The following is a 15,171-nucleotide window of genomic DNA, read 5'->3' on the forward strand; positions in this document are numbered from 1 at the left end:
TTTCTTCCCGTCGCTTCTTGGACTCCAGCAGTGGTCCCACTTTGCAGGCCCCGGCTCGCCGATAGGAATCCCATCGGGGGCCCACCGTGAATACGGAATGACCTCAGACCCGGGAAACCGGACTGGAGTTATGACGGGATTGGGGCAGCGGGGCTGAAGTCGCGAACCAACCCTGTAGGGGCAGGGAAAGGAGAATCCAGCCCGTAAAATCGGTTTCAAAGTCACTTCATTTGAACAACTGGCTGATTCACATTTCTTAGGGCGAAAAAATGCCCTCAATTCTATTTTATTACTGGAAAATGCAAATCCTTTGGGGCGGGGCAGTTAAAATAAAACTGCTTTCAATGAACTGATGTCGCCTGTATTAACAAACAAGACTATACCAAAGCTGCAATCTGTGGAGGGGCGGGAATCGTTTATGGCTCGTTTTCGGGTTCATAACCAACCGGGAGGCCCGAGATTGGCCTGAAGTTGAGCCTTGGGCCTCAATTCAATAATTGAAGCGAGCTGCCGATGCCATAGCCCTGCTCAGGGCAGCCCGGTTCCTCGGCGGGATGGGGTGGGGGGAGGGGTATTAAGCCCCGCTTTAGAATTGGCAAGAGGCGCAACGCTTGTTTTAGGCGACCGCCCGGGACATCTGAAAACGTCCCGGGCCAATATGGCGTTGGGGCTCAACAATGACCAATTTCTACCCCTCAGATCTTTTGCTGTCTGTATCCTCATGCAGCCCCTTTGAACTTGTTCTCTCTGGTTGACCAATCTAATGCTAAGACCGGATGTAATTATCCCAAAACATTCTTAAAACATCATTACCCTATGTTGGAAATTACAAGGCCTAATGGTGTTTTCCAATTCCAAAATATTATTCCAACGATGTAAGAGATAGAATTTGTCAAGTGGCACTACCTCCAGCGTCTGTTGCAGGTAATTGTAGATGTTTATTTCCAGAATTAGCTGTTCTCCTCTGGTTACAGAGTACGGGAGATTTAATTCCAAGAAGAAAGATTTGAAGACCTCCAACTGTTAAATCAAAAAGAACAAACAAGTTGGTGTTCACTTCATTTAATACAGACACAAGAACACAGGTCATAGAACCGATCATGAAACCACTCTGTCAAAGACATTTTCCAGTTCATTGAAGGTTATTCCAGGCATGTGGTGTGAAAGTTTCAAAGTGTTAATATACAGCGGAAGATTCCCTCTGGTCTCTCTGTGTATTAGTGACACTGTAAACACAGTGGGAAGATTCCCTCTGGTCTCTCTGTGTGTTAGTGACACTGTAAACACAGGGGGAAGATTCCCTCTGGTCTCTCTGTGTGTTAGTGACACTGTAAACACAGTGGGAAGATTCCCTCTGGTCTCTCTGTGTATTAGTGACACTGTAAACACAGGGGGAAGATTCCCTCTGGTCTCTCTGTGTATTAGTGACACTGTAAACACAGGGGGAAGATTCCCTCTGGTCTCTCTGTGTATTAGTGACACTGTAAACACAGGGGGAAGATTCCCTCTGGTCTCTGTGTATTAGTGACACTGTAAACACAGGGGGAAGATTCCCTCTGGTCTCTCTGTGTATTAGTGACACTGTAAACACAGGGGGAAGATTCCCTCTGGTCTCTCTGTGTGTTAGTGACACTGTAAACACAGGGGGAAGATTCCCTCTGGTCTCTCTGTGTATTAGTGACACTGTAAACACAGGGGGAAGATTCCCTCTGGTCTCTCTGTGTATTAGTGACACTGTAAACACAGGGGGAAGATTCCCTCTGGTCTCTCTGTGTGTTAGTGACACTGTAAACACAGGGGGAAGATTCCCTCTGGTCTCTCTGTGTATTAGTGACACTGTAAACACAGGGGGAAGATTCCCTCTGGTCTCTCTGTGTGTTAGTGACACTGTAAACACAGTGGGAAGATTCCCTCTGGTCTCTCTGTGTGTTAGTGACACTGTAAACACAGCGGGAAGATTCCCTCTGGTCTCTCTGTGTGTTAGTGACACTGTAAACACAGCGGGAAGATTCCCTCTGGTCTCTCTGTTGTTAGTGACACTGTAAACACCGTGGGAAGATTCCCTCTGGTCTCTGTGTATTAGTGACACTGTAAACACAGGGGGAAGATTCCCTCTGGTCTCTCCGTGTGTTAGTGACACTGTAAACACAGGGGGAAGATTCCCTCTGGTCTCTCTGTGTATTAGTGACACTGTAAATACAGCGGGAAGATTCCCTCTGGTCTCTCCGTGTGTTAGTGACACTGTAAACACAGGGGGAAGATTCCCGCTGGTCTTTGTGTGTTGGTGGAAAGGGATACAATGGAACTTGGGGACAAAGAAAAGTACTTGCATTGATATAGGGCCTTACCGTATCTTCAGGATATCCCAAAGTGCTTCAAGAACATAAGAAATAGGAGCAGGAGTCGGCCAATCGGCCCCTCGAGCCTGCTCCGCCATTCAATAAGATCATGGCTGATCTGATCCTAACCTCAAATCTAAACAACACAAGAAGTAGGAGCAGGACCCGGCCACTCAGCCCCTGGGCCCGCTCCGCCACCCACAGGGCCTTGACCGATCCGAACTCAGCTTCATGTCCAATTTCCTGCCCGCTCCCCGTAACCCCTGATTCCCTTTACATCCAATAGATTACTTTTGAAGGGCATTCACACTTGCTAAATAGGCAAACACAACGCCCAATTTTCACTCAGCAAGATCCCATGAACAGCAATGAAATAAATGACTAGTTAATCTGTTTTTGGCGATGTTGGTTGAAAGGGGAATGTTGGCCAGGACAGGACTATAAACCAACAACCTTCTGGATTTAAGGGCTGGCGCACCACCCAACTGAGCTAAGCTAAGGGGAAGAGAAACACAGAGGCTAGAATGCTGAACCAAAGTCATCGTCAAGGAGGCAGGGGGTACTGGGTAAGAGTTGCAGAGGGCAGAAGTGTAGTGGTTGGAATGAGCAGCCACCAATGGTGAGGAGGAGTCAGCGTTAGAGGAGCATGGGGTAGGTATGGGGAAGTGAGGCAGGAGGAGATCACAAAGTAGGGCTGAGAAAAACCCTGGAGAGATTTGAAAACAAAGACACATAATTTGAACAGTTAAGATATTGTGGTTTATTTTGCAGTCTGTTGTGGGCGGAAGGGGGGAGGGGGGGAACTGAATGTCTGTACGTATTATAAATAAATGAATGCAACAAACACGTTTGTGTGAAGCTTCGCCAAAACTCCGTGAGAAATAACAATTTTCCTCAATACCCTTTTCTCTGGAGCCATCTTGTGGCTATATTCGAATTTCACATCCTTCCCTTAAATAAGAAACTGAGGTAAAGAACCCAGCCCCATAGTGCAGGATAATTTAACAAGATTGGAAATGAAATAGGACACAAGACAACATGAGTCAAAAGAAGTGGGTTAGGCAACGGCCAAGTTTGTTTTTTTTAAGGAAGGTAGAGAGGTGAGGAGGCCCAGTGGTTTTGAGGTCTTGGGGACGATAACGGTGAGATGAGCCTTCGTTTCAACTCAATGCAGGGAGGACGAAGAGTATGCAGGCCGACCTATTTATCGCTTAGCAACCGGAGGGCAAAGTTCAGAGCGGCGGTGACCATAACAACATTGATAAAGCAGGGAAGGAATTAACTTAAAATAAAACGCAATCTTCAAAATTTGCCTCTTTTAAATTTTTAATTCTAAGATAGTATAAGGCCTCTTTAGAAATCACACTGAACAATACTTAATACAAAGAAAAGATTAATTACCATTTTAAAGCCACCATATAAAGCGAGATATCTAATAGTCTATTCTTTTCTTTTCCAGATTTCTCTCTTCCACTCCCGAAGGCGATGGTACATCCCAGGGTATAATTCCACAGACACTACCTGTCCTCCAGATTGTGCACAGTATGTGAAAGGAGCAGGTTTGATTTTTAATTAATTCCTGGGATGTGGGCGTCATTGGCAAGGCCTGGCATTTATTGCCCACCCCCAGTTGTCCTGAGAAGGTGGTATTGGGCCTTCTTGAACCACTGCAGTGCGGTTTGATACAACTAAGTGACTTGCTGGGCCGCTTCAGAGGGCAGTTAAGAGTCAACCACATTGGTGTGAGACTGGAGTCACATATAGGCCAGACCGGGTAAGGACGGCAGGTTTGCTTTCCTAAAGGAGATCAGTGAACCAGTTGGGTTTTTATGACAATCCGACAGCTTCACTGTCACTTTTAGTGGTACCAACATTTTATTAAACTGAATACAAATTTTCAAACTGCCATTGGTGGGATTTGAACTCACGTTCTCTGAATTATTAGTCCGGTAATACATCACTATCTTATGTCAACAGGCGTGCAAATATGCATATTGGTCATGATTTTTAAAATATTGCAATAAATGACTCCCTTGTATTTGTGTGCACACAGAGCAGTTAAAGTCAGTCTTTGTGTTTGTACGTTCAGAGGCCAGTTAAAGGGCAAAGAGTGTTGTTCCGGTAATTTCCATGGGAGTTCTCCCCATCTCCCATCGCACCTTCGATGGAGACCCTGGCAAAACTACGTAAATGGTCGTCTCGCCCAAAGTTTCTTCCCGAAGTTATGACGGGGGATCGGGGGAGTGGGGGTGGGGTGGGGTGGAGGGGGGAGTTGGTGGGAGGACCACACATGTAAGTTCCAAGCCCTAGTTACGAACTTACGAAAATGATGGGCAGGAAAGGACCAGTTGATCCATCAGGCCTGCCCCACACCTCATGATGCCCGGAGAATCACAATTAGACACTTCCTAACCCCACTGCAGTCATGTAATCTCCTGGGAGAGGCAAAAAAAAACAGATTAAAAAAAACCCAGCACCACAAAGGGAGATAAAAAATCTGGAAAATTCCTCTCCAACTCCCTCAGGCGATCGAAACCAGTCCAGGAGATCTCATGGACCATGCTTACGTCAACTGCAAAACCACTTAACTTCTGTACGCTGCGATCTCTGCCCCAGCCATGGACCAGTACAGCTCCCTCTCGAAGGCAAGGCAGGGAGTCAGCACCTACCACACCAACTGGCAACACATTCCAGAGGTTCTCCACTCTCTGGGAATAGAAGAACCGCCCAAACATCTAAGCCTATTCCTAATTCTGCGTATGTCCCCCCCCACCCTGGTCCATCCCCAATCTGTCAAAACTGAAATAATCTATCACTCGGCTATTTAAGTAGCATGCTGGAAGATTGCGAAACACTTACCTGAGCAGGTACAGTGGCCAACTGAAGCCCAAGGCTCTTGGAAATGGCAAAAGCGCTGGCTATCCAGGTGGTGAGGGAATCTGGGACTGTCTTCTGGAAGCTGACATTTGAGTTTGGTCTAACCAAAGGAAGAGTGGGCAAAAAAAAAAGCATTACAGTAATGACCAGCAACCGTGTTTAAGACCTGCCTACAAGTGGGCTTCTTCTTGTTATTGTCTGTAGAACACCGGACGTTGCAATTTAATCTCCAAAAATGCACCTGCTACCAAGGCATTTTTTTCCTAATTATCATCAAGCTCAGTAACTTGCCCTACTGGAGAGAAAGAACAGACTTGCATTGATATAGCACTATATCAAATCTCTCAGGGCATGCCAAAGCATTAGGAACATTGGATCATTAGGAACAGCAGGAGGCCATTCAGCCCCTCGGGTCTGCTCTGCCATTCAATTAGATCATGGCCGATCTGCATCTAAATTCCATTTACCCACATTTGCTGCCCTTACCCAACAAAAATCTACCGATGTCAGCCTTGAAAGTTCCAATTGTCCCCCAGCATCCACAGCCTTTTGGGGGAGAGAGTTTCAAATTTCTACTACCCATTGTGTGAAAAAGTGCTTCCTGATTTTGCTCCTGAATAGGCCAAACCTGGGACCTGCACCACCCAGAAGGAGGAGGGCAGCGGGCACATGGGAACACCATCACCTCCAAGTTCCCCTTCAAGTCGCACACCATCCCGACTTGGACATATATCGGCCGTTCCTTCATCGTCGCTGGGTCAAAACCCTGGAACTTCCGACCTAACAGCACTGTGGGAGAACCTTCACCACACGGACTGCAGCGGTTCAAGATAAAGGCCCACCACCACCTTCTCAAGGGCAACTAGGGATGGGCAATAAATGCTGGCCTTGCCAGTGACGCCCACATCCCAGGAATGAAGATTTAAAAAAAAACAAGCCAAGCCACTCACAACCACACGATTGTGAGCTACAGACCAGCTGGTTAACCTACCCAATCATTCAAACAATCCATTTTTTATTTTTATGAATTTTGCCCTCTTCACTGAGAGAGCTGGCAAAGTGAACATTTCTCTAATTTAATCTCCCAGTGTCGGGTAGCGAGGGTATTGGGATCAGTTCCGTCCTCTGATGTCCTACCCAGTGAACATGTCCAACCATATCCAGGTCTCTGGAAAATACGTCCTGACCCTCTGGTCCTCTAGCTCAATGGGTTGGCTTGTGGTCCTTAACTGAATGCTGGCATCAAACGGGGTTGAGTCTGCGAAGGTAGATTCACAAGGTTGGCAAAGGTTACTGTACAAATTGCGTAGTATTTACAGGCAGCGTTCCGCAGCAAAGCCAGCATGAAATTCTTACCCTGTGCATATTAAACCAGGGCAAGAGAAAGCTCCACTGTTAGAAATAAACGTCTGAAGCTAGCGGGCCATTTGGATTCCGTGTGCAATTTTCAGATAGAATCATAGAATCAGAGAAAGGTGAACGGAAGGAGGCCATTAGGCCCATCGAGTCTGCACCGGCTCCAAGCAAGAGCAATCCAGCTAGTCCAGCTCCCCCGCCTTTTCCCCATAGCCCTGCACATTTTTTACTTTCAAGTACTTATCCAGTTCCCTTTTGAAGGCCACGATTGAATCTGCCTCCACTACCCCCTCGGGCAGTGCATTCCAGATCATAACCACTCGCTGCGTAAAAAAGTTTTTCCTCATGTCGCCTTTGGTTCTTTTGCCAATCACCTTAAATCAGTGCCCTCTGGTTCTTGACCCTTCCGCCAATGGGAACAGTTTCTCTTTATCTATTCTGTCTAAACCCTTCATGATTTTGAACACCTCGATCAAATCTCCTCGCAACCGTCTCCATTCCAAGGAAAACAACCCCAGCTTCTCCAGTCTATCCACGTAACTGAAGCCCCTCATCCCTGGAATCATTCTAGTGAATCTTTTCTGCACCTTCTCTAAGGCCTTCACATCTTTCCTAAAGTGCAGTGCCCAGAACTGGACACAATACTCCAGTTGTGGCCGAACCAGTGTTTTATAAAAGGTTCCTCATGATATTGTCCAATATGGGATTCAAATGGAGCAGATTGCTCTTGGCAAACGCTTTAACAGGTTTATATGAAATTCTTTTGCCTGCTATTTTAATGGATTGAAATGAAAGGTTTCAATGTTTTCTTTCCAGGATCTGTTCCGATGGTGATGTGAGCAGCATTATGACTTTTCAAATTCATCCGCGGCTGGAATTTCTGCCAGGGCGCTCTCCAGTGGGAGATTGGCGGGAACCCCCTTGGAGATACCGGTAAAAGCATCCACTTGCACCAAATCTCTGGGGGCTCAGCTAATCACCCGGCAAAGTCACGCCAGGAGACCAGGACAACCCTTCAGAGATTCAGGTCCATAAGTTGCTGCTCCATTGTCAAGGCTCAGTAATAACACTCTGACAGGGAGATCAGCTGATTTTCAAACTGTGATGGCCTGCCAAAAATAAGGACTGCACAGCCAATCAAACCTCCCTGATTTTCTGTCTTGCCGCCTGTCAGCATTGGCATCAATCGGTCACAAAATATAAAATGAATGTCTCTGGAAAAATGCCAGAGAAGAGAATTTCATACAAATACGTTAGAAAGAAAGACTTGCATTTCTATGGCGCCTTTCTCAACTTCAGGGCGTCCTAAAGCACTTTACAGCCAATGAAGTACTTTTGAAGTGTAGTCATTGCTGTAATGTAGGAAATGCGGCAGCCGATTTGCACACAGCAAGATCCCACAAACTGCAATGTGATAATAACCAGATAATCTGTTTTAGTGATGTTGGTTGAGGGATAAATATTGACCAGGACACCGGGGAGAACTCCTTTGCTCTTCTTCGAATAATAGCCATGGGATCTTTTACGTCTACCTGAGAGAGCAAACGGGGCCTCGGTTTAATGTCTCATCCAAAAGACAGCACCTCCGACAGTTCAGCACTCCCTCGGTTGCGCACTGGAGTGTCAGACTGGAGTGCTCAAATCTCTGGAGTGGGCCTTGAAGCCACAACCTTTGGATTCAGAGGTGAGGCACTATCCACTGAGCCAGGGCTAACACCTTTATTATTAGTAGGTGAATGTCAATACTATTCCAGCGTTCATTCTCATTGTATTAACAAGCTGCCTAGTTTGGCCTTTTTTATCCTGTCTGTAGTGTCCAGTTGAACTGTCAGTTACCCTTAAACCACTTGGACTGTGGCTCGATCCAACACTGGTGGTTGAAGCAAAGCACTCCACTCACAAATAGCATTCCACCAATTTCACATCCTTTGCGTGTCCTATGCACTTTTAGCAATCTTACGGCAGTACATGGTGAAATATCCTAATCTCCTTGAAATTACGCTGCAGTACCATTTAACACATACCTTTGTTAAAATAGTGCACAAAAGCATTTTGTATGGAGCCATTAAGGTGTCATTACTAATCACATAGCGCTTACAGCACAGAAACAGGCTTTGCCAGTATTTATGCTCCGCACGAGTCTCCTCCCACCTTACTTCATCTCACCCTATCAGCAAACCCTTCTATTCCATTCTCCCTCATGTACTTATCTATTGGCCAGGACTCTGGGGAGAACTCCCCTGCTGTTTTTCAAAATAGTGCCATGGGATCTTTGACGTCCACCTGAGAGGGCAGACGGGGACTCGGTTTAAACGTCTCATCCGAAAGACGGCTCATGTCCAATATCACACAGGGAGATTTGAAAGCAATAAAACACATACTGGTTGGAACTCGTTTCAATAGGTAAAACCTAGGTCGTAAACACCTCAGGGTTTTCCAAAAAAAAATCAAATGCAACAAAAAAATTAGGGCATTGTTAAATGTGAACTGTGCGAAACAAGAAAATCGTATTGAGCTTGTTCCTTTCCAACAGGCCATGTACGATTTGTACTAACCTAGACTCTCTATGTTGTATTTGACCTCCTGACAGAAGGGAATAACTACAGCAAAGCCTCTAATAAAGAGAAAATCTATGGCTTACCCTTAAAAGTTGTGGGGTTATTTTGGACGAAGGCAGCATCTGTATTTACACAACTCAATCACTTTGCTTACAAAAACAGGAGGGTTTAATTTCCACTCCTAGTGCAGTGATTCAAAATAAAAAAGTTAATGCCTGTTAAAATAGTGTAAACCGTTACACAGACACATTCACCAGTTCTGTACCAGAGGAAATTAAACCCTAAAAAGAGTGCAGCTATGTGACATATTGAAGGTGATTTTAAACCCCAAGAACGGGTGGGTTGGGGGCGGGTGGGAGTTGAAAAGAGTTTTTTTTTTGGGTCGCGACCGCAAAATTTTCAGACTTGGCATTCCCAGCGGGAAGCCTGTACTTTTCCGCGCCCGGAGATAAAGCCGGGTTGCCAACTATTTTCAACTCCCACCCGTCCCCAACCCACCCGTTCTTGGGGTTTAAAATCACCCCCAATTAATTACTCGTACAAAAGTTATTTATTATTTAACTGAAGGGGGGTTAAAACTCTTCAGGAGAATTGCTTTAAATCTGAAATACTCCCTTCGAAAACATTAATTAAAACAAATTGGTCTCATTCCATGGTTCGATGAGTAATTGCACCATATGGTACGATCCTGAGCCACACAGAGTTGGATGTTCCCTTTTCTGCTGCCCATATTCTAGCTCACACCAAGTCCTGCTCTCCCATCACACCTGTGTTCGTTGACTTACACTGGCTCCCGGTCCACCAATGCCTCGATTATAAAATTCTCATACTCATGTTCAAATCCCTCCATGGCCTTGTCCCCCCTTATCTCTGTAAACACCTCCAGCCCTCCAACCCTCTGAGATCTCTGCGTTCCTCTAATTCTACACGCTACACGTAACCCCACCAGCGATAAAAGAGTTATCTGTTTTTAATACAACTGGTCATTCTCTCTCTTTCTCTTCCTTTCGGATGTTTCTCTCTCTCTCTCTGGGTTCGGACCGTTTGTATATTCAGTAGTCCTGTATGTACTGTCTCTCTGTCTGATTGCCTTGACAGCGGGCAGTTGGAAAGATTATCTGTAATCACCAGGCATTGTTCTCTGACTATATATGCGATAACCTTCAAGGAATCACACACTCACCTGACGAAGGAGAAAGCCTCCGAAAGCTTGTGATTTTCAAATAAAACTGTTGGACTATAACCTGGTGTTGTAAGATTCCTTACATTTGTCCACCCCAGTCCATCACCGGCACCTCCACATCATTCCTCTAATTCTGACCACTTATGCAACCCGCTACTTCCTTCCCTCTGCCATTGGCGGCTGTGCCTTCAGCCGTCTAGGCCCTAAGCTCTGGAATTCCCTCCCTTAACCTCTCCGCCTCTTTATCTCTCTTTCTCCTCCTTTAAGATGCACCTTAAAACCCACCAAGCTTTCGGTCACCTGTCCTAATGTTTCCTTCTTTGGCTCAGTGTCAATTTGTAGACTGGTAACACTCCTGTGAAGTGACATGGGACATTTTACTACGTTCAAGGTGCTATATAAATGCAAGTTGTTGTTGTGTATAACAGACTGCCAATTCACTATTACCATGATTCCCACTAAGACCAATTGTGAAGATCATTTTCACTCCTAAGATCTCAGAGATAAGACGTATGGGTCTACAGCACAAACCTGCTCCTAATTTGGCACCAATTTGACAATCTCACTCGGGGACAATGGGATAGTTGGTGTCAGAAGTGGAAGAATGTCACACACTTATTTGGGATAGAGCAGAGCTTTACCCTAGATCTAACACTGCTAGACACGACTGGGACATGTTGAGACAAAAAAAAATGACATCGAACCATTACGAAATTTGACCAAATGCTTGGTCAAAGAGCTATGTTTTAAGGAGCATCTTAACGGAGGAGAGAGATGTGGAGAGGCGGAGAGGCCTGGCGAGGGAATCCCAGAGCTTGAGGCCTAAACGGCTGAAGGCTCGGCCGCCAATGGTGGGGCGAAGGAAGTGGGGGGATGCACAAGAGGCCAGAGATGGACGAAGGCTGAATTCTCTGGGAGGGCACCTGACTTTCTTGTCCGTTGATGTCAATCAGGCGTGGTGTGAAACAGGCTACCAATTTGCCACGAGCGCATTTTGCGCTACTGGCGAAACCCCAACACCGGACTCAGCCCCACCGTACGGCCATGGCAGCGGCCCACTGACCACCCACTACTGGGTCAAAGAGTGCCCAACCGCCGCCACCAAAAAAACAAATTAACCAAACGCCACGTCTTCTTACTTTTGTTCCAATAAAATTTGAATTCGATTTTTCCCCAAAAAGATTTCACCCTCCCTCATGCAGCAGAGCAAAAATACTTGGCCTCCCAAGTACTGTACATCTTTAAATACGCTTTCAAATTAATCTTCATTTCCCAACCAACAGGGTTATCTCTGAAATATTTCAGTGTTCATACTTACACTTCTGTGCGCCAGGTGGGATATGAGCATCCGTCAGTACCATTAGCCCACTGTCCTGTTAACAAAAGATCAAAACACGTTTCATCATCAGTTTTAATTACTATTTTTGTATGTGTGAATTTTGTACCCATCAAGGTGTTATTGATAGAGAAATATAACACTTCCAAATTTCATGCAGCTAGTGACCATGTCCTCGGTCTTGTCGGGTCTCCATGTGTTTCCCTGCACTTAACCCGCCTCCCCATTAAAACCCCATAAAGTTTATTTCACACCTGAAATACATTGGCATCATATATTCCTTCAATATCTTGTGCAATGTATTCTGTTATAGCATCTTCCAACTCCTGAATAACCTGCAATTCAAAGGAGAAAAGAATAGCCTGTCATTACACACTGCCATCACCACATCCTCATTAAAGAATAAAATCACTTTGCAGTATTTTCTCCCTACACCTGCTCCCTGATCTCCTTCAGTCTTACACAATCTAGCACTCCCTCTGATATTCTGACCCCCTTCTACAAAGGACGATCCCGTCCTCGAAGACCAGGCCGCTGATTCCCAGCTTCTGCCGTTGCTCATCTTTTGCTTTGTTTCACTGGCTACGTTGGAGGTAGCAATGGATTTTTTTTCTCCCCCCTCTGTTTTTCTCCCTTTCTGTGTTGGCTCCTGCCATGTCCCATTCCCCCATCAGTCTGGGCCCAACCACTGGAAGTATACAACCAATCCTCCAATGAACTCAGCCCAGGGGAAATCATGGGGTACATTTTCATCTTCACCGCACTGTGGAATAAAAATCGAACGGGTTCTATAGTGGACGGATGATCTGCTCCACTAGGTTATCGCCCGTAGGACGAAGATCCAAATCTACCGCCTTGGAGTAAAGGCATTCCACGCTACACAGGCTCTATCCCGCCTGCCCACACACCATCCTAACTGGATGAGATCTTAACATCACCTTACTTTCTCTCACTAAATTTACCTTACATAAGAAAGGATATACTTGCCATAGAGGGAGTGTTAACAAAGGTTCACCAGACTGATTCCTGGGATGGCGGGATTGTCGTATGAGGAGAGATTGAGTAGACTAGGCCTGTATTCTCTAGAGTTTAGAAGAATGAGAGGTGATCTCATTGAAACATACAAAATTCTTACAGGGCTCGACAGGGGAGATGCAGGGAAGATGTTTCCCCTGGCTGGGGAGTCTAGAACCGGGGTCACAGTCGCAGGATAAGGGGTTGGCCATTTATGACTTAGATGAGGAGAAATTTCTTCACTCAGAGGGTGGTGAATCTTTGGAATTCTCTACCCCAGGGGGGCTGTGGAGGCTCAGTCATTGAGTACATTCAAAACAGAGATCGATAGATTTCTAGATATTAAAGGCATCAAGGGATATGGGGATGGTGCAGGAAAATGGCATTGAGGTAGAAGATCAGCCATGATCTTGTTGAACAGCGGAGCAGGCTCGAGGGGCCGGATGGCCTAATCCTGCTCCTATTTCTTATGTCCTTATGTTCTAAATTTCTTTGACGTGACTTAATTTCTCCAAAGGTGTTTCTTATAGTGTAGATTGCCAAGTGCCCATGGCTGCTTTTATTCCATGTCACTTAGATCATGGCTGATCTGTATTGTAACTCCATCTACCCGCCTTGGTTCCGTAACCCTCAATACCCCCTTACTCAACAAAAAATCTATCAATCTCAGTTTTGAAATTTTCAATTGACCCCCCAGCCTCGATAGCTTTTTGGGGGGAGAGAGTTCCAGATTTCCACTCCCCTTTGTGTGAAGAAGTGCTTCCTGACATCACCCCTGAACGGCCTAGCTCTAATTTTAAGGTTATGCGATCGGGTTTACTTGGTTGGTTTAAGTGCTGATACCACACCGTGTGGCTGTGTAGCACTTTTTACAGATACGATGTCTGCCCCACTTTTGAAGAAGAGCCACATAAACTACTCATGACTTTGCTGGCGAACTGTGTGGTCTTCTTCACTCGAGGATCCTGTAGTCTTCACTATATGCGGAAACAATGACGGTTCGCTTGTCTATAATTAAAGCTACTGGTTTGTGGTTTTCATGGAAAAATATACAGAATCGTGGCAGGCGATTCGCAAAACACTGAAAAAAACTTCCATCTAACAAAAATTGGCCTTATTGCACCACTGATCAGTGACCCTGCCTGCGATTTATGGCCCTACCTACGATTTCCTTATCAGATAAAATGATTGCAGGAAGGCTGATGGTTATTCCTTGGCTGTTGTCAAATGTTTGAAACACATGGCGATCAAGTTTATCAATAAGTTATTTGAATCAGCACTTACCACATCCTCTGTGATGTCATTTCCTCCTTTGAGAAGCTGGACGCCCTTGTCAACCACCAGGATTCCGACAAAGGAGCTGCCATCATTGGCGGACACACTGAGAGTGACATTGTCAGCAGGCTTGGCTTGATCTTTGCTCCAGGACAAAGACACCTGTACCAATCGAGGCCAGAGTAATCGTTAAATTATTAGAGACAACAACTCGCATTTATAAAGTGCCTTTAGTGTAGTAAAACGTCCCAAGGCGCTTCACAGGAGTGAAATCAAACAAAATTTGACAACAAGCCACATAAAGAGAAATTAGGCAGGTGACCAAAGGATTGGTCAAAGAGACTCAAAACTAGAGCACATTCCACATCTGGATAATTAGGTACCAGTGAAACAGTGAAAGATAATTCAAGGACTTAGTGCTTCTAGGTTAACAGCAGAGATGAGTTGGTTGACAGGAATACTGAAAGTATCCAGGATGCAAAGAATCAAGAATGATGCAATAGGAACACGGCTTGGACAAGAAACGACGCTTATTCGGAAGCTCCGAGGAAGACGACTGTGATGGTTTGGGTACATTTTGAGAATGGAAACGGGTAGAATACCTTTCACGGCCCTGCACTCAGAGGTACACGGAACAAGAGGCCCAGGAAGACCAAGGAAGCGCTGGACAGACAATGTCCAAGAGTGACTTGTCACAGAAAGAGGTACAGATGACTGAAGCGGCCAGGCTAGTTCAGGACCGACAACAGTGGAGTGAATTCACTGGGGCCCCCTCGTCGCTACTGAGCTGATGGACAATGTTCACCTTGCCAATACTGCCCACACCCCAAGAATAAATGTAAACATAAATAAATGAAATGTACTACCTTATTTGCAAAGATGCCTTCCACATTCAGATCCAAGGCATCGCTAACGACCTGACCATCTTCTTGAACGTAGTAGGCAATGAGGTTTGCCAAAGGAGCCCAAGAAACCTCAGGCGTCAGTTGGATTGTGGTCAGTTTGCTTTTGCCTGCGGCTACCAGCTGACCTTTTGACACTACCTGAGGAGGGAGGGAGAGGGGGGAAAGCACAGGTGATTAGATTTATTACCAATATACCTCAGTCTCACAATCACGACGGAACTGACACGTGTTTACCCCTCTTCCACCATTTTATATAGCGCTTGAAACCAGTTCACCAACAATGCTTCACAAATTCAGTGCTAAACACCACGGCCTTGAAATTCCTCTC

At 45.6% G+C, this 15,171-nt stretch overlaps 1 protein-coding gene across 1 annotated transcript in view; it reads right to left on the bottom strand.

Moving 5' to 3' along the window:
• Positions 1-15,171, bottom strand: part of cd109 (CD109 molecule) — a 93,766-nt gene that overhangs the window by 44,904 nt on the left and 33,691 nt on the right. Inside the window, exons 14-20 of the mRNA XM_067988433.1 lie at positions 14,805-14,981; positions 13,948-14,100; positions 11,904-11,984; positions 11,632-11,686; positions 6,354-6,474; positions 5,199-5,316; positions 907-1,020 (exon numbers count right to left, since the gene is read on the bottom strand). Of these exons, the coding sequence (XP_067844534.1) occupies positions 907-1,020; positions 5,199-5,316; positions 6,354-6,474; positions 11,632-11,686; positions 11,904-11,984; positions 13,948-14,100; positions 14,805-14,981 (819 nt within the window). The remainder of the gene's footprint in view (positions 1-906; positions 1,021-5,198; positions 5,317-6,353; positions 6,475-11,631; positions 11,687-11,903; positions 11,985-13,947; positions 14,101-14,804; positions 14,982-15,171) is intronic.

Source organism: Heptranchias perlo, chromosome 8 (assembly GCF_035084215.1).
Source record: "Heptranchias perlo isolate sHepPer1 chromosome 8, sHepPer1.hap1, whole genome shotgun sequence".
Lineage (NCBI taxonomy): Eukaryota > Metazoa > Chordata > Chondrichthyes > Hexanchiformes > Hexanchidae > Heptranchias > Heptranchias perlo.